General features: G+C 56.0%; 1 protein-coding gene across 1 annotated transcript in view; it reads left to right on the top strand.

Moving 5' to 3' along the window:
- The first annotated feature begins 169 nt into the window (after positions 1–169).
- The window catches only part of RTN4RL1 (reticulon 4 receptor like 1), a 69,152-nt gene continuing 51,412 nt past the window's right edge, over positions 170–17,909 (top strand). Inside the window, exon 1 of the mRNA XM_032428650.1 lies at positions 170–663. Coding sequence (XP_032284541.1) covers positions 651–663 — 13 coding nt within the window. The 5' untranslated portion in view covers positions 170–650. The remainder of the gene's footprint in view (positions 664–17,909) is intronic.

The following is a 17,909-nucleotide window of genomic DNA, read 5'->3' as shown; positions in this document are numbered from 1 at the left end:
CTGAGAGCACTTTCATAAATTTTGTATGGGAGGCGCTCCGTGAGCGGGGGCGGGGAGCGGAGCGAGAGGGAGGGAGCTAGCGAGCGAGCGAGCGAGGGAGGGAGGGAGGGAGGAGGAAAGGTGGGGGAAGCCGGGGGGGGGGGGGAGGAAGGGAGGCGCCCCGCTCCGCCGATCGCTGGGTCCTGCAAACGCGCGCCGGGCGCTTTCCTCGGAGCTCGGCGGTGCGTGCGAGCGCCCTTTTGCAGCAGCCGCGGCGGCGGCGGCGGCCCGAGGGGGCGGAGAGGAGGGGGCCGCGGCCCGGCGGCCGGGCGGCCGGGGGGCGGCGTCCCTCCTCAAAACCGCCTGCAAAGAGCTCGGGGTTGCAGAAGCAGGCCGCCGGCTCCGCGGAGCAAGCCGCTTGTCCCGGGGCTGAGCGAGCGCGCCGGGCTGCTCGGCAGAGCCGCGGTTGCTAGTGGGCGCCGGTGCCCTCGGCGCGGGGCTTGGGCTCACCATGCCCCTGAGGGGCCGGGCTGCCGGGCACAAGCGGATCCCCGGCTTGCCCCCGCCTCGACGCGCTCGGATTAGCTGCAGCCGGCGCCCAAGGATTTGAATCCGGACTCTGGGAGGGAGCGCGCCTAGGCCGACCTCGGAGTGGCGGCCCCGCGGCCAACATGCTTCGCAAAGGTGAGTTGGAGCCGAAGGGGCAAGTTGGAGTTGAGTGCGCACGCGGCAGAGCCTCGAGCCCGGGAGCCACCCGAGAGCTCCCCGCCGCCCGAGGTCCTCGCCCGGGAAGCAGCCGCTGGCGGGCTGGCGGGCTTCGCGGGGACGCACCTGCGGAGGGTTTGCTGCTGGAGCTCGGCCCCTGTCGGTGGCCGGTTGCGAGACACGGGATTTGCACCATGGATCAAGCGGCCAGGCCTAGGGATCTGGCTCGGCGAGGTCATTTCTAGACCACTGTGAGCTACCCATGATGGAAGGGGAGCCGGCCTTCCGAGACCTTTGCTTTGCCATTATAAAGTTTTGCAGTTGCAGGCTCCATCCCCTGCGTGGGCGCCTGCTGCCGGTTCTGCCGCTTCTGCGGGGCCGGGTGCAGCCCGCGCTCCAGGGCGACCAGCGGTCAGTCACCGCGCCGCCCGGGCGCTCCCTGCGCGCCCTCGCTTCTCAGGCGGGGCCGGGACGCGGGCACCTTCCCTGCAGTCCTGCTTTGGTCCTCAGGGATGGGCTCTGGGCACGCAGCAGCCCAGGGGAGGTGGCTAGCGCCTGATGTCCGGTTCTTCAAACTTTCCTTATGCCTGGAGCAGAGAGATGGGACGGCGGGGGCCGTACCGGCTGCGTGCGGGGCAGGTGCCAGGCTCAACTTAACCACAACCTAACCACCGCGACCACCTAACCACAACCCCCCTCCCATCCCCCCGCAGCCCGGCTCATTGCAGAGCGTTGCAAAGTTGGCGCGGGTGCTGGGGAAGTCCCGCCGCGCCCCCACGTGGCTGCCGCGCGGGGAGCTGTCCCCGGGGCCCAGGGAGGGCAGGTGACCACGCCGAGAGCCCGCAAGCCCTGTCTCCCGCTGCCCCGGCCTCGGCGTCTGCCTCCCTCCCCTCCCGGGTCGGGGCGAGCTGCGACGCTCCGTCGGGACCCTATCGTCTCTGGGCCGGGCCGGGTGGCCGGCGAGCCGCGGCGGCTGCGTCTGGCTGCCCGGGCCCTGCGGGAGCCGGCTGAGGCGGGAGCTCAGGTAGCTGAGGGGCCTGATCCCTGCGCTCCGCGCTCCTGCCTTAATCCGCCCCTGTTTCCATGGCAACAGACCGAGGTGTCGTAAGCACAGGATTCTGACCTCACAGTAGGATGGGGAAGGAGAAAACGGGCAGGGGGAGGTGGCGGAGGAATGGACAGCGAAGCCCCAAGATGGGCGGAGAGGAGCAGATGTGGGGGTCGTAGAAGAGACCCCACAAGCAGGTGGGACAGGTGGGTGAAGAAACCACGCCTTCACTGGAAGCAGTAAAGGCTGTGTGGTGGTCCCGGCTTGCTCAGGCCTACAGGGGAGCCTCGCTTGCCCCATCGTGTCAATAGTCACAAACTTGTGTGTGACTTGTGTCTTCCACGTGGGTTGGGGTAGTGCCGGGGGGGAAACGCTGACTGCCTTTTACTGTGGTGTGGGGAAAGTCTCTGCGGCTGGTTGGAGAAACCTCTTCACTGATACACCCTGGTTCCTTTTCCCTGCAGAGAGGGACTAAAAGTCCTTTCAGCAGCTAGCGGTGCTGGTCAGTGTCTGCACACAGAGGGTGATTTTTACAGAACTGAGCAGAAGCCGGAGTCTGAGAAGCTTGGGCCTGGAGTGTGCACACTGGCCTTGGTGGGTAAGGCTTCCTAGGCAGTTTTAAGAGGCCACCATGTCCAGGTTGCTGGGTCTATGATGGAGATAATAGAGGGGAACTGACATCTCATTTTCCTTCTGGTCTTTTGTCTTTTGGCAGTTTACAGTTAAAAATGAGCCACAAAGCAGCCCGTGTACTTTATTTACATGGCTTAGGTGCCCAGGGAGGCTTGAGCAGCCTCCAGAAGCCTTTCTCTCCCATCCTTGCTAGCCAGAGACCCAACTCAGGATGAGCCCAGTGCATTCTGGGGGCCTCTCCCGGTGGAGGAGGCTCACTTACCCTGTTCAAGAGGTGGCCACTGGAGGCTTGGCAGTCATATGTGTTCACCACTTGGGCTATTTTTCCCTTCCTGCATGGCTTGGTTGGTGAGAGAGGTTCTACCAACAAAGAGGTTTCCACCTGGATTGGCCAGAGGAAAACAGAGCAGAAAAGCCCTTTGCTGGGCTAGGCTCAGCTCCAGTGGCCTGCAGCCTGCTGCTGGGACATTGTGTGGGCAAAGGACTTTTATTTTGGTCCTTTGCCGGACAATCTTCTCTCTCAGCCCCTGGTCCTGATCCGTAGGACTTGTTTCTTTTACACACATATACGGGACACTCAGATATGCTGTGTGGATTCTAGGTGTGTGCTCAAAGCCAAAGGTATGCCCGAGGCTAATGCCAAGGGAGGTGGCCATTGCAGTTTCTGCTTCTCGAATTCTTCCCAAAAGCTCCGAGCAACAATGTTATGGGATGGGTTCAGACCACTGTTGCAGTTTCCCTGCCTATCAGCTGCAGAGCCCTGCATGGAGTCCTGGACCTGGGGGAGTATCATAGTCTCGATTTGGAAAAGGATTTGAAAAAAGAAAGAGCAGCTATCCCTAGATCCTGGGGTAGGGTGGAAGAGAAACACCCTCGTACTTTTCTGTAAAGGGTTGGGCTCATCGTCTTGACAATGGAGCGCTTTGTGGAGTGAGGAGGCTCAGTGGTCTGAAGAAGGTGAATGTAGACATTGGATCATGGGGGTCATTGCTCTGACTTCTGGTTGTCCTATTACAGCGAGCTGGGTGCTGTCCCCTGGCAGGACATTTTAGGAATTGGGGGGTGCTGCCTTGTGTCTCTTAATGAAAGGACTCTACTGGCCATAGCCGCACCCCTGTGAACCAGAACAGCCTGAGTCGTCAGTGGATCCTGCTGCTGACAGTGCTGGGAGCTGGAGCCTTCAGCAGCTGCCTGCCCTCTTTTCCGTCTCCTGGCCTACCCTGGCAGAACCAGGGATATAAAAAGCAAGCCTCTGGTCAGAGATGAGAGGCAGGCAGGGCAAGCCATGCCCGGAGCCACCCAGCATCATCCAGGAAGAAAGGGAAGCCTGTTGGGGGTTTTGCTTTGCCAGAAGTGGCCTGCTTAAGGTCAGGATCTATGGTTTTCATTTTTAGAGCTATAAAAACAGAATGCAAAATCAACAGCCTCTGGGCTAATACAGAACCTATCCTTAAAGTTTTTGTCTTGTTAAGCAAGGAAATAGAGTGCCAAATAGGCTTTGTTAAGTGGCAGTCTAATTAATAATTTAAAATCTTGTAGCTGTCTTTCATTAGAATATATCTGTACATCAACCACAAAATCAGTCAAACACACTCATTTATAAGTTAATGCCATCCTTGAATAATTCAGCAAGAGCTAGATTAAGGCCTGCAATCCAGTAAGAAGCATTTTGTTCTTTTGGTTTCCATAGCCACATGGGCTGGCCTCGTGGCTGGATTGGGTCTCCTTTGTGTGAAGAAAGGGAGGCAGTGGGAGGAAGGGACCGCGGGGTCGTCAGTGCTTGGTGGATTTGAATCCGGAGGTTCCCTAGGTGACCTGAGAGTCTCCAGCTGTCCAGGTGTCAGCAGGCTCCACCTCTTGGAGCTATTCATAACAAGGTCCTCTGTAGCTCCAATAGGGAAGAGAAGGGAGGAATATTCCACGGACAGCCAAGACACTCTTCTTTCTGCTGCAGAGGAAGTATGTAGAGAGGAAGTTACAAGAGCCCTGCTCGGGAGGGTTGAGATGTGAGGCTTTTTTAATCCCAAATCTAGGTGCAGAAACGAAATTTCAGGCTTCCCCGCCTAATTGTGTCCCACCCAGGGATTGCAGCCTGGTGGTACCAGTGTCACCAAAACAGCTTCTTTCATTGGGAGCCTCTGGGCTGCTTCCTTTCTCAAAGCTCCTGGTCCTTATGCCAGAAAAGAGAAGCCAAGGGGAGGAATTTTAGGGGAGCACCAGGACACACCAATAGAAGAGAAGCAGCGGGAGTTGCTCAGTAAAGCCCGTGCATGCAGTTTCTCACCAGTGGCCAGAATAAAAGCAAGGCAAGCAGTGCATTGTTTTCCTTGTGAGCTCAGACCACATAGCAAGTGTGTTTTGGTTCGATTCCCGTCATGCCGATATGCGGCCAAGTCCTCGCTGCACTGCTCAGGCCCATCATCTACAGAGAAACCATTCAGGACCCAGACCCCCCGCTCGGGCACATTGGCTCCTGCACCACCGGAAGGCAGCCTGGAGTTTCCGGTCGGTCTCAGGCCACTGATCCCGAGGCCTCTGGAGGCTTTAAGGGCACTATTTGTGAACACCAGGTAGATAACTGGAGCAGACGGTGGACCTGACGCCAGGAGAATGTTCTTGGCCAAGTTTGAAAAGGGGAAGTCTCTTTAGGAAGAGGAAAAGGGGGGGGGAAGGGTGGGTGTCTGTCCCCTGACCTGTGGCCACATTGACAGCAGATGGGACTGAGGAGGGAGGCTTGTGGGGTGAATCCAGCTCCAAGCTTTGGAGTCATAGCCTGAAAAAGGACAGAGCAGAGAGGGGTTCACTTGCTGGAGAGGAGAAGGAGGGGGCAGGCATCATGAAGGATGTCAAGAACGGATCTGTTGGGGACCATCTGCAGCAAAGTAGTGGTTAAGGTTAAAGCAGAGAGGAGATGACAGGGAGGGAACAGATGGCCAAGGAAGCAAAATAGCTGCGAAACGGGAACAGCCTCCAGGGACGGCAGAAGGCAGGACCTCCGCGCAGAAGGCCGGAAGCGGCCCTTCCTTGGGGTGCGCTGGCCAGGCCACCCTGACTACAAGTGAGTCGGAAAGAGGTGTGGGGCAGGGACTTCAGAGGCCTCAAGGCCTGGGATAACACCTAGGGAGACATCAGCTCCAAGGTTAGGGGGCCCAGAGGAGGGACCTCCTTGGATGCCTTTGAACTGGGGAGAGGAGGCACCCTGACTTGGGGTCCCTCACAAGGGCAAAGCCACGCCATGTCGGGTCTCAGAGCATGCCTGGTTGAGCCCCCCAGGAGGAGGTATGGATGCTAGCGGAGACAGGGGCAGCAAGGGCCCACCCATGCCAGTCCCTGTCCATGCACTGCCAATACCTGCTTATAATTAATTACTGATGGACCAAGCTGAGTGTACTCCATACCTTTTGTCATGTTATCTCCACAGTTGCCCTTTGAGGTCAGTCTGTACTTGTCCCTGCTCTACAGATATGGAAACTGAGGCACAGACAAATGAAGTCCCTTGCCCCGGGTCACTCGGCTGGCACATTATTGAGTCAGAGTGCAATCCCAGATCCGCCAGCCACCACACTCTTTCACTTGCTTGCTCTCTTAACCCCTAAGCTCCACTGTCTCACATGCCCATCTGCCTTGAATTTACGTGACATTTGTTCTGCGGGGTGCTGAATCATTTGTGTCTTGTTACAGAGCTCCCTGGTAGTTCCCATGCGCTCCCCTTCTGCCGTACCTCCAGGAGCGTCTCTGGCTGGGACCCGGGGCTCTAGGACCCTGAGCCAGGGTCTCACCTGTCCTCTTCTTCCCTAGCCCTCACTGTGTCTGGGCAGACACACGCTCACCTGCTGCCTCCTGCCTCCTGCCTCCGGCTGTGGTTTCTTCATGGCAGAGACTGGGACCCTAGGCCAGCACCATCCTGCCTGCTTTCAAGCCATTGAGAAAGTCTGGGACACGGTTTATTTGGGGGCTGGGCCTTCCCCATACGTTGCTCTTCCTGGCTAGCCTGGTGAGCTTGTTCACACAGCTACACCCCAGACTGGCGGGTGCTTGTGTGGGGCGCAACAGCCCCAGGTATGGCCCAAGTGGGTGGTAGCTGGCAGGCTGGATGAAGCGGGTCCCTCCACATGTACCTCCCCCCCACCTCCCTCACTCCTGGGGTGGTGTTCCCATGGCCCAGCCCTAGTCTGTTAGCTGGACTGTAACTGCAGAGCTCAGACCTGTCCTCCAGAAGGGACTTGTCCTGCCCCCTTCCAGCCATGGTGGAATTCCAGAGGCCAGTTTTCCCTGTGGTTTGGAAAAGAAAGAAGATGAGTTAAGGCCGAGAGTCTAGGTGGTCTTGGGAGGTAGAAGGGCAGACTCCCACCTCTGAGTGAGGAGCTCCCCCTGCCACGGTGAGGCAGGGGGTCTGATCTCACAGATAAGCCGGTCCTTCTGAGCCTGTGATCATCGTCTAATCAGTCAGCGAAGTTGGGATCCAAACCAGCAAACAGCCTCTGCTATCTGATTCAGGAGAGTTGCTCTGGAGGCGTCCGTGCTGGCATGGCAAGAGGGTTGGCACAATACAGTGTGTGTGTGTGAGTGTGTGTGAGTGTGTGTGAGTGTGTGTGTGCACGTGCACATTTGCAGAAGCACACCTGGCAGGCATGCAGCAGGCTCCGGAAGTGTGCATGCCAGAAGTCTGCCGTTGCAGAGTAGAGCACCCCCGTGCCTGCCCCCCCCCCACACTGGTCGTGCAGCCTACGTCGGCACCTGCACCTCGGGGCCAGCAGCACGGCGTTGGTGACTTTAGTGGGCTGGCGAGCTCGTCAGGGGAGGCCTCCGGGAGTGAGTGGGCCAGCGCCCTATGCACCACGCGTCGGGAGCCAAGCTTGGTGAGCTGGTGTGTGGCTGCCCCGCAGGGGTGGGTTCTAGGGGACAGGCCCCAGCAGACCCTGGAGAGGGGCCTCTTGGCGGCTTCCTGGGCAGATTCCAGAGGGCTGTGGCAGCGTCGTCAGGGTGGGTCTGCAGGAAATTGAGCAGAAGTCTCCCCCAAGTCAGGAGAAAAGCTGGGCTCCCAACTCGCAGCCCACTGCGATGGTGTGAAAGTTTGCTTCTGCCTCTAAAATTGCCCTAGCAGAGTTTGCCATCTCTCTCTGGGCACCTGCACCAACACAGTGAAGGAGGCCTTTACATATGGTTGTGTAGAGAGATTCACGAGGCCCTAGGGGGAAAATTGGCATTCTTTTTACAATGATTTATTTATAGGGCGATTGGATGATGGGGACATGGAGGCTAAGCTGCCTCCATTAGTGAGAAGCACACGAGGCAGAAAGCCTTGCTCTGTATTTGACATTTAGTGGGGCGACTCCTACCAGGGAGCTGCTTTTTCTTTTAGAAGGTTTTGCCTTTAATGTTCTATTCATGGGCTTGCCCGAGCAGGCAGGCAGAAGGAAGGAGCATGCAGTGCGGTGGGCTAGCAGGCTGAGGCCAGGCAGCCTAGGGGGCAGGCAGGGCCCGCTGGGTCCCTCCGTGGCCAGTGCGGGGGCAGCCGGGCAGGCCCGAGCTGGGGGGAGCGGCTCCGTTCCTACCGCGGGCTGCCTCCTCGGCAGGAGCTGCGCGCAGCACGCCCTTCCGTGTTTACTCTCCTGTGCGTCTCCGTTTTCGCTGGCCGCCCGGCTCTGCCTCCGACAGCGGCTCTGGGCGACCCCGGCTTCGGCTCGGCCACGGCCCTTTTCCTCCTAGGGACCGTGGCGTTGTAGAAAGAATACCGAAGTTGGAGTCCCAGGGCTGCGTTAGGTTCCAGCTCTGTGGCCGAGCCTCTAGGACCCTGGGTACACTTCCTCCTCCCTGGGCCTCAGTTTCTCCGTCGATAATAGGACTGGATTGATGGCTTTTCAGATGTTTTTCGGAAGAACAGTTTTTTTCCAATGATATCCACTGTCGGAGCCCAGAATGTAACACAGAGAAGCCTAAGTGGGCCTGGTCAGAGCTGGGGAGAGGGGCGTCCAACTCTGGCCTCATGGACACCCTGACAGCCCTCCAATTTGGAGACGGGGGAGTCTCTTGTGGCCCCTTCTGGCAAGACAGTGGCCACAGGAAGGCCACTGGGTGTGCTGGGTGTGGTGTGTTTACAAAGGGACAGAGCCGTGCCTGCAAGGCTCGAGGTGTGAGCTCTGTCTCTTGCAGGGGGAGTGGGTTGTCGCCTCCTCTCCTTTTGGACCCCTGGTGACCACTTAGCTCTCTGAGAGGAGCTGTCTACACTTGGCGTCTCCTTGCCCTCCCCTCCTCTCTCACTCCTCAACCCAGACGCCAGGCTGTGTCCTCTGTCACTCGACTGTCACCGCTCTGGCCTGCTGCTGACCCTACCACACGTCTTCCTCTCGTCCCACCTGACCTTCTGGTGGCATCGGACTGTTGGCCGTGGTTTTCCCATGGCTCCCCTGATGGCAGCTCCCCTGGTCTTTCTCCTCCTTTGCTCGCCCACAGAGCCGGCTGCTTCTTCTCAGCCTTCTCTGCCAACCCCACCACTTCTCACCATCCTCAAACGTGGCACCCCCCCCCCAAGCACCGCCCCGGGTGCTGTCTCACCCCTCGCTCTCCTCTGGGGGCCTTCAGCGTGTCCTTGTCCGTGGAGGTGCTGCCTCTGGCGTCTAGGGCCATCCGTCCCGCTGCCCCCCTCCCCGCCCCACAGACCCCTTCAACTCCACGTGTCCGAACCTGTACTTCTACCTGAGCTCGCAGCAGACCCACTCCTTCCCCACTTCCCTCCATCTTGGTGTCTGGCACCATCAACCTCCCAGGCCCCCTCAGCTCAAGCACTGGACCCACGATGAGCCCCCTCACCCCACCCCTCCCTATTAGTTCATCTCCAAGTGCTGTCCTTTCCCCCCTCGGTGGCCTTCACACCTCCTCCCCCCACTGCCTGCACCCCAGCCCAGGCTGTCTTCTTCTCCCTGACCTTATGGGCAGCTAGCTCCCTGTCACCTCTCTTGCCTTCACCCAATCCAGTTTTACGCTGTGGCTACATTCTACAACGCCACCTGCTCTCCTCCCCTCCCCTGCTTAAAACACCTACAGAGATTTCTTTTTCTTCAGGGGATGGTCCAGACTTCCCAGCTGGATGGCCCATAATATTCTGTGCTTCCTGGTCATTGTATCCAGCCTGTTTTTATTATCTGCCCTCCTCACTGGAAAGTAGGTTTCATGAGGAGACCGGTTAGTCCCCCTCCCCCCGCCCCTCCAGATCTGCTCTCTGGCCCAGGAGGTTGGCCTGTCCAACGTCAACAATGAGCTCCCACACCCTCTTGCTTCCAGTTGGCTTTAACCAATGGTGAGTCACCATGAGTTCTCCTGCCCCTCCATCATCCCCCAAAGATTCTTCCAGAAGTGCAGCCTGAGATAAGAATTCAAGTGTAAATTGTATACTTGGGAGGCATCCTAGAAAATGTCAGTAGGTGAGCTGGGAAGTGAGACAGAGAAGGGAAGAGGCCAATAAGGGGCCCGTGGTTGAGCAAATGAACACTGTGGGCAACCAGAACTTAATCCCGTCAGGGAACTTGGGGATACAGTTTAGAACATGCACCTCAAAGTTATCTCACTGACGGGAGGGAGCAGGGGTATTTATACACAGCTCCTACCCATCATTGGCTGAGTGGTGTTCTTGGTGTAGAGATGAGATCCCCCCTCACTTTTGGCCTGCTCTGTGGGTGAGCGGAGCCAGCTCCTCTGCTAGAAAAAGCCCTCAGGCAAAGAAATGCAGGTTCTGCCAGTTGGAAGTCAGGCTGGTGTGTGCTAAAATGGTGAAAGCAAGGGATAGGCAGGCCTCCACAGCATCTGCTCCACAGCTCCTGCCAGTGAGCTCCAGGTTCAAAAGAGCTCCCTCCCGTCAGCCCCAGGGCGGAGAGGAGGTGGGGGCAAATGACAGTCTCTCTTCCCCATTTCCCTACCCAGATTCTCTGAGTTCTGTGTACTCCTCAAATTAACTACCAGGACCCGAGTAAAACAGCACCCTGCACAAAAGAAAATGGAGCACATAGTGACATTGGGTAGCGTTGAATCAATAACTAATGTCATGTCTCCATGAATTGGTTAGAAATGTTGATTCAGTGATTGTACACAACCACAAATCGCTGGTTTGGGAACCCCAAAAACGTAGTACCAAAACCTCATTTTGAAATTGTTCTGTGGGGCACCTGGGTGGCTCAGTCGGTTAAGCGGCTGACTCTTGATTTCAGCTCAGGTCATGATCTCGGGGTCCTGGGATGGAGCCCCACGTCAGGCTCCGTGCTCAGCGTGGAGTCTGCTTAGGATTCTCTCCCTCTTCCTTGCCCCTCCCCCGCATTTTTAAAAATTAAATTGTTTTGTAATCATAAGAAAAATCAAACCATGATAACCTAGTGCTTAAAAAAAAAAGGAAAGAAAAAGAAAGAAGAAAAGAACAGAGGCTAAGTAAAGTACAAGAGGGCTCTCTGTAGCTATCCAGCTGCATCTACTTGGGAAGAGCTCTCCAGGCCCAGGGAACAGCAAGTGCAAAGGCCCTGAGGCAGGAATATTCTTGATATAATACCTGGCTGCCTCTGGGGCTGGGGCTTTAGTACCAGGAACCAAGAGAACACACACTTTTTTTTTTTTTTTTCAATCTTACAGCTTTCCTGTGCAGTGTTTCATTAAAAGCAGAAAAGGCAGGTCTTATTGGCCCCAAGTTACAGATGAGGACACTGAGGCTCAGAGAGGCTACATGGCTCATCCAGGGCCCGGGGCTGCTGCCGCCTCACCCCTGCCCAGCTCTTCTCTGTGGACCCAGGAAGCTAGGAGGCATAGAAACAACGGGGCCAGCTGGGACCACAGAGGACATCTGGCAGGACAGGAGCTGTGTTGGGAGAAGAAATAGAACTCTTACTCTGAAAAGTTTAAGGTGTACTTGGCAGATTTTTATGGAACAAAATTTGCACTATTGATTCCGTGGCAAATAAAAACCTCTTGTGGACGCTCTGGGCTTCAGAGATCTGAAATGTTTGACTGAGACTGGACTGAACATGAGATCAGCCAAGCTCGGGTGGGGCCTGGGGTGAGGAGACTGCCTGTTTTGTCTTCTCTGAGAAAATGACTTGTTACTTTGAACTGCTGCCTCTCCTCCCAGGGAGGGAGGCTCCGGGGTGTTGCCCAGGCCCCAAGCCTGCAGCTGGAACAAAATCTCTGAGCCAAGGGACAGAGGCCAGGGCGGTTCACAGGGCGACACTCAGGAGAATGCACCAGCCAAGGGGGACATTGTGCTGCCCAGCTGTGGGCCGCCAGTTGGCCCTGGGGCCGCCTGGAGGTAGGCGTGGCTCTCATCTTCCTGTAACCGGCCCACCACCCCTGGTGGGCTGCTATTTCTGCCTTCAGTGGACAAATCTGATTGCAGGGATTCAAGGTAGCTCGTTGGAAGTGGGGAATTATTGCGAGGAGATGAGTGCCTGGGGCTCCGGAAGTCTCCAGGAAAGGGAGTAGCTCTAGGAAGTAGCAGGCTTTCTGTGGTGCCTCTCCTTCCACCCAACCCAGCTGCCCCTGCTTCTGCCCCACCGTCTGTGCCCATGACTTGTCACCTTGTACCAGGCCCAGTATGGTCACCCAGGACTGCTTGCTCTTCAAAATGGCCTTTCACCACCTCCACTGCTAATTGCCTCGCATTCTTTGTATCCCAGCCTCAGTTCCCAGAAGGAAGACCTCAGTTGAGCCAGCCATGTTTTTCTATGTTATAGATCACAGTCACCTATGAATTGTCTATCCATGGATGAGCTGGCTGCCTTTTATTCTGTCAGCCAAGAGGAGTATGGGCGATGTGTCTCCATGTGACAAACATTTAACAGCTATTGAGTGCCTGCCTACTGCTGGCTTGGCCCTAAGCATGAAGCAAAGAGTAAAAATCAAGTCCCCTGTTCCTATGGAGCTTGTGTTCTAGTGGGGGGAGAGAGACCATGAGCGACTAACTATATTCTGTCAGGTAGGGAGAGGTCCTTAGAAGAAAAGCCTGTTAGAGGGTGAATTAAGGAAGAGAGGGTGACCAGAGAGGTGTTATTTTATTTTATTTATTATTATTATTTTTTAAGATTTTATTTATTTGAGACAGAGAGAAAGAGAACACAAGCAGGGAGAGTGGGAGAGGGAGAAGCAGACTCCCCACTGAGCAGGGAGCGCAATGTGGGACTCGATCCCAGGACCCTGGGATCATGACCTGAGCCGAAGGCAGACGCTTAACCCACTGAGCCACCCAGGCACCCCTAGAGGGGTGTTATTTTAGAAAGACTGGGAAGCCTTTCTGATAAGGTGACATTTCAATAGAGGCCTAAGGGAGGGAGGGCTCTCTGCAGCTATCTGAGTTGGTTCTGCTTGGGGAGAGCTCTCCAGGCAGAGGGAATAGCAAGTGCAAAGGCCCTGAGGCAGGAGTGTTCTTGATACAGTACCTGGCTGCCAAAGGCCATAGGCAGGGCTGGCATTCTGAGGTATAGCCCATGAAGTAGTGTCAGGTTCCTTTGGAGAGGACTAGAGCTTGGTGTCAGTCCCAAGTTCATCAGCCACTTGGCTAGGGGGAGGAGCCAAAGTACAAAGCAAAGCAACATTATGGCGGGAGGAGGAGTGGTGGGTCTAGGGATCGCCCTTCCCACTGGGGCCAGATGCTTCTCCTCCGTTAATGTGGCCCAGTCTGCAGCCTGAATACAGGGTCACAGATCACTTCCCATAAGCCCTTCCCTTTAACTCTGAGCTTCATGAAACACAGAACTTAGTTCTGTGGATGGTCTTGTCTTTTTCATTTATACATCAGCCTGTTCTCCCCAATTAGACTGTCATCTCTGACCAGGCTTGAGCCCCTGTGCTCCCTTGTAATTGTTTCCTAAATAACCAAACTCTCACTATGGACCAGGTGCCACGGGGAGTGAGTGATAGGCTGAAGACCCGTCCCCATGCAGGAAACTTGCCACCTGGTGGGAGAGAGAAGCCACACACCAGGGCAGTGGAGGCCAGGGTAGGGTGGGAAGGAAGGTGTTTTCAAGTCAGTGGGGCAGGTGGGGAGGTCCCTGCTCAAAGGCTTTGTGGGTGGAGGAGGGCCTGGTAGGAACAGGCAGGGTGGGAAGGCTGGAGAGCAAGGGGACGACTGTACATAGACCATGATGGCTGCATGGGGTGGTGGCGGATTTTGGTTGCAGAGCAGATTGAGGGCAGCCCAATGGTTTCAGAGCCCTAAGTACCAGGGAGGAGGAGGATTGGTTGACTCATCAGCCACAGAGTAAAATTTTTGAACTTCCCAAATAATGCATACACGTGACAGAAAACATTGGATTGGCTAAAGGAAGAAAATCACTATCATCCCACACCCCAAAGAGTGAAGTGTGGGAAAGCTAAGCCCTCCCAGGGCACTTGGTGCATTTGGTAGATCCTTCTGTGCTGCTTCCTGCATTCATGCAAATGTACCCTGTCTTGTTGCATCTACAGTATATCTCAGATACTAGGTTCAGGAATTTCTAGGTGGGTAATTCTTCTTCTTCTTCTTCTTTTAAGTTTCATTTATTTAAGTAATCTCTGCACCCAACGTGGGGTTCGAACTCCTGACCCCAAGATCAAGAGTCGCATGCTCTACCGCCTGAACCGGCCAGGCGCCCCTCTAGGTTGGTAACTGAACCTATTTTAAGGGCTGCAGGGTGTTCCATCGTATGACTACCGTCCCCTCAGGCTGTGCACAGAGGCTGTTTCCAGCTCTTTGCCGTTCGACGTGTTAGCCCACACCTGTGCCACACGCCCGTGTGCTGTGTGGGCTTCCGAGCAGGCGAGGCAAGAAGTGTGAGGGGTCAGGGTCTTCACAGGGAGCCCGGTGCGCGGAGGCCATCGTGGGACGTCAGTGACGCCCCTTTGGTGGGCGGGCTGGATACTACCCCGAGTAGCAGCCAGCCAGACCTGAAGCCTTCGGAGACGTGGAGAGGAGGCAGGTCCGGAGGCGGGTCCGTGCGTGCGCGTGCGCGTGTGTGCGCGCACGCACATGTGTTGTGGCCGTGAACATGGCCTAAGTCTCCAGTGAGGCAGGCTGTGGTCAAACCAAACGGAAAGGTGTACAAAGGCATTAGTTTTCCTTGGGGTTGGGTGGCACCAAAAACTGAGGATGGAGTATGAGGAAGAGCATGCCCCTTGCTTTTGGTTTGGACCAGGGGATTTGTGTGATTTTGACAGTTTTGTCGGATCTTTTTTTATTTTTTAAAGATTTTATTTATTTGAGAGAGAGAGAGCGAGAGAGAGCACAGAGGGAGATGGAGAAGCAGACTCCCTGCTGAGCAGGGAGCCCGACATGGGACTCAATACCAGGGCCCTGAGATCGTGACCTGAGCCGAAGGCAGACGCCTAACTGACTGAGCCACCCAGGTGCCCCAGCTCTTTCATATTTGGTGCTAGAAGGGACTTTGTAGCTCAGCTGAGAAAACCGAAGCACAGAGAACTGCCGTGGCTTGCCCAACATCACACAGCATTAGGAGTGATTGGCTCATGTGTTCTCTAGAATGTCCAAAGCGTGCTGCTTGCTGCAGCGTGCTGGTGACATCGGTAACTGCCCCTTATCTGTCCAGGACCCCATCCCCGGACTCCTCCTGCGCCTCTAACCCAGCTGAGCATACAGTACTAGTGGCTGTCCTTGCTCAGTGGAGGCTGGTGGGGAGGGCTCATTCCAGGGGTCAGTGGACAAGCCCTTCATCTCCAAGTGGGTTGCTTAAGCACACAGGATCTGGCCAGACCCAGGTTCAACTCCTGGGAATGACCTGATTTCTCTGAACTTAAGTTTTTCCATCTTTAAAATGGGGCTACTGATGAGTACCTGCCTTGTAAGGTTGTGTATATTAAACAAGACAATCCTGGGGCGCCTGGGTGGCTCAGTCGGTTGGGCGTCTGCCTTCGGCTCAGGTCATCGAGTCCCATGTCGGGCTCCCTGCTCAGCGGGGAGTCTGCTTCTCCCTCTCCCTCTGCCCCAGCCTCTGCTCTCTTTGTCTCTCTCTCTCTCTAATAAATAAAATCTTTAAAAAAATAAATAAATAAACAAGACAATCCTGATAAAGTTCTTGGCGCTTGACTGTGCCGGGAGCTCCAGGAATGTTGCCCTCAGGGTTAGCTGCCCTCAGTGTTAGCAGTAACAGCGAGAACTTCTGTGTCACCCTTCCCGCAGGCCAGGCCTGACTACCGTGTGAAGTTTTGCCTCCTTGTGACCAGGGCTGAGTCTGAATGAGCAGCCTGGCTGACACGGGCCAGCCCTGGCCAGGAGCAGGAGTCTCAGGACTAGTAGGGATGGGTCAGGTCACCTTGGGCAGAGGGGGCCACCCTTTCTGGGGAGGACTGGCTCTGTCCTGAACTCCCTGCTCCCTCTGCCCAGGGTCAGGGAGGTGTCCGCTAAGGCGACGCAGGGGAGCAATGGGAAGCATTCTCAAGTGGGTTTCTTTGGCTTAGAAAGCTGAGATGAGGTTGGAGGCTTCCCCAGAAAGCTGGTCCATCATTGGCAACCGCCCGCCTAGGCCCTGACCTCTACTCAGCGGCCTTCTCTTCAAAACAAGGTCTTCCCGATCAGAAAAGAAAGCCCAGCCCCAGCCCAGAGCCTTGGTCTCTTGATCTGTGAAATAGTCAGTGGTTTTTGCCTGATTCCTCTCAAAGTTATTTCTGTTCTTCCCAGGTTTTCTCTCTGCGTCTACAGCGGAGCGGATGAGAGCAAGGGCTGTGGAGTAGGACAGGCGGGACCCCGGGCCCTGCCCCGCCGCTTACCAGCTGCCTGACCTTGGGCAAATGCTTTTACTTCTCGGGGCCTCAGTTTTGTCATCTGAAATATGGGGCTACTGCCACCTGCCTCTTGCGGTTCTGAGAATTCTTTTTTTTAAAGGGGTTCTGAGAATTCTCGACCAAATGGACGTGAGGTGCCTTCCCGGCAGGTAGCAAGGCCTCGGTGAGTCACGGCAGCTGCGCCGTCTTCATCACGCAAGCCTGTTACTCAGCAGCCATGTGCCGAGGCCCACTGCGTGCCAGGCTCTGTGGGGACTCGGAGAACCAGAATGAATGCCACAGTCCTGTCCTCAGGGGCCTTGCCTCCCCTGCCTTTTCCCACATGGTAGATCTCTCTCTTCTTTGTTCTAGGCCCCACCTTGCCCTCTTGGGTATCAGGCCTCAGGGGACCTCGGTGTCTTTGTACTAGGCTGACGACCGGACCCCTTTTCAACAGGCTGATACAATCATAGGAGGAGAAGGGTGTATCTGGGGGGCTGGCCCTGGGTGAAGCCCTCAGAAGGTCTGGGGCGAGCTGTGTCGCTGCCCCTAGGGAGGAATGCAGAATGGATTTCTCTCTCTGGCCACTTCCTTGGAAAGAGTAGGAACCCTGAGAGAGCCATGGAGGGAGAGAAAGAGCTGAGGATCCCTGCCTGCCAGGGGCGCAGCCTGTGCAGCCCCAAATGGGGCCCAGACCCCTCCCACCCACCCCTGCCCTCCATGGAGATGAGCTGCGGGCGCTTCCCTGTACCTGCGGTAGGAGGTCCCGCTCACCTGTCCAGTACCCCAGCCTTCCTCCACCCGCTGGAAACTGGCCAGGGCGGTTTTCCTAGCCGGCTGGCCACATTACAATCTCACCAGAATTAACCAAAAAAAAAAAAAAGAGAGAGAGAGAGAGAAAGGGAAAGAAAAGAAAACAGTCCTTGCGCAAAAGCCGCAGCAGTGTCTGCCAGGACCTAAGATCTGGTACTATCTATTTTTTAATAATTGAGGGTAATAAATATGTATTTCTTTCTCCTCACCAACCCCCCCATCCTCTGCGGCTTGTCAGCTCCCTGCGTCTCTCCTGTGATCAGACCAAGTCTTCCCCAAGCAAAAAAAAAATCCTTTAAGCAAAAAGGATTAAAGCCTTGAAAGTAGGTCTGCCTGAGCTCTCCCCCACCCCCTCCCTTCCCCATCCCTGGGGTTGGTGGAGAAAGGCCCCTCTGGGGAGCTAAGGACTGGGGGTAGGGAGGGGGAGTGGTGGTGGTGGCAGGAGTCCTGAGTCCCAGTGCGGGGGGGATCTCTGGAACCAAGGACCACACCATCCTCCCTCTCCGCAGCCCATCCAGTTCCAGTACCAGGCTAGCCTGGGGGAAGCAGCCCAACCCAGCCCTCCTCTGGCTCCTGAAGAGGGGCTTGCCTGAGGACCAGGGTCCCCCAGGCCCCCAGAGTACAGGACATAGGAAAGAGGGTTTTGGTCTCAGACAGCCCCAGCTGAGCTTTGCAACCTGGCTTCGCGCTTTAGCGGCCTGTGTGACCTTGGGGCAGGCAACTGAACCTCAGTTGCTCAGTCTATAAAACGGAAATATAAACTAGCTAACAGAGGATCAAATAAGCCAGCCCAGTGCCTAGCGAGTGGTAAATACAAAATAAATAATTATTCTCTTGATCCAATTCTTCTCAGACACAGAGAGCAGTCTGTAATCTCCCCCATCACCTGGTGCTCCACAGTTCCCCAGGGCCTGCCAGTCATACCTGTTTTTCATGCAGCCTTGCCAACACCATGTGAAGAGGGGGTTGAACCCAAGGCCGGGTGGTGTGGTTAGGAGCCTTGCTC

Source organism: Phoca vitulina, unplaced genomic scaffold, assembly GCF_004348235.1.
Source record: "Phoca vitulina isolate PV1807 unplaced genomic scaffold, GSC_HSeal_1.0 scaffold40, whole genome shotgun sequence".
Classification (NCBI taxonomy): domain Eukaryota; kingdom Metazoa; phylum Chordata; class Mammalia; order Carnivora; family Phocidae; genus Phoca; species Phoca vitulina.
Note: the sequence above shows the minus strand (reverse complement) of the source record. Positions and strands in the feature narration are given on the sequence as shown.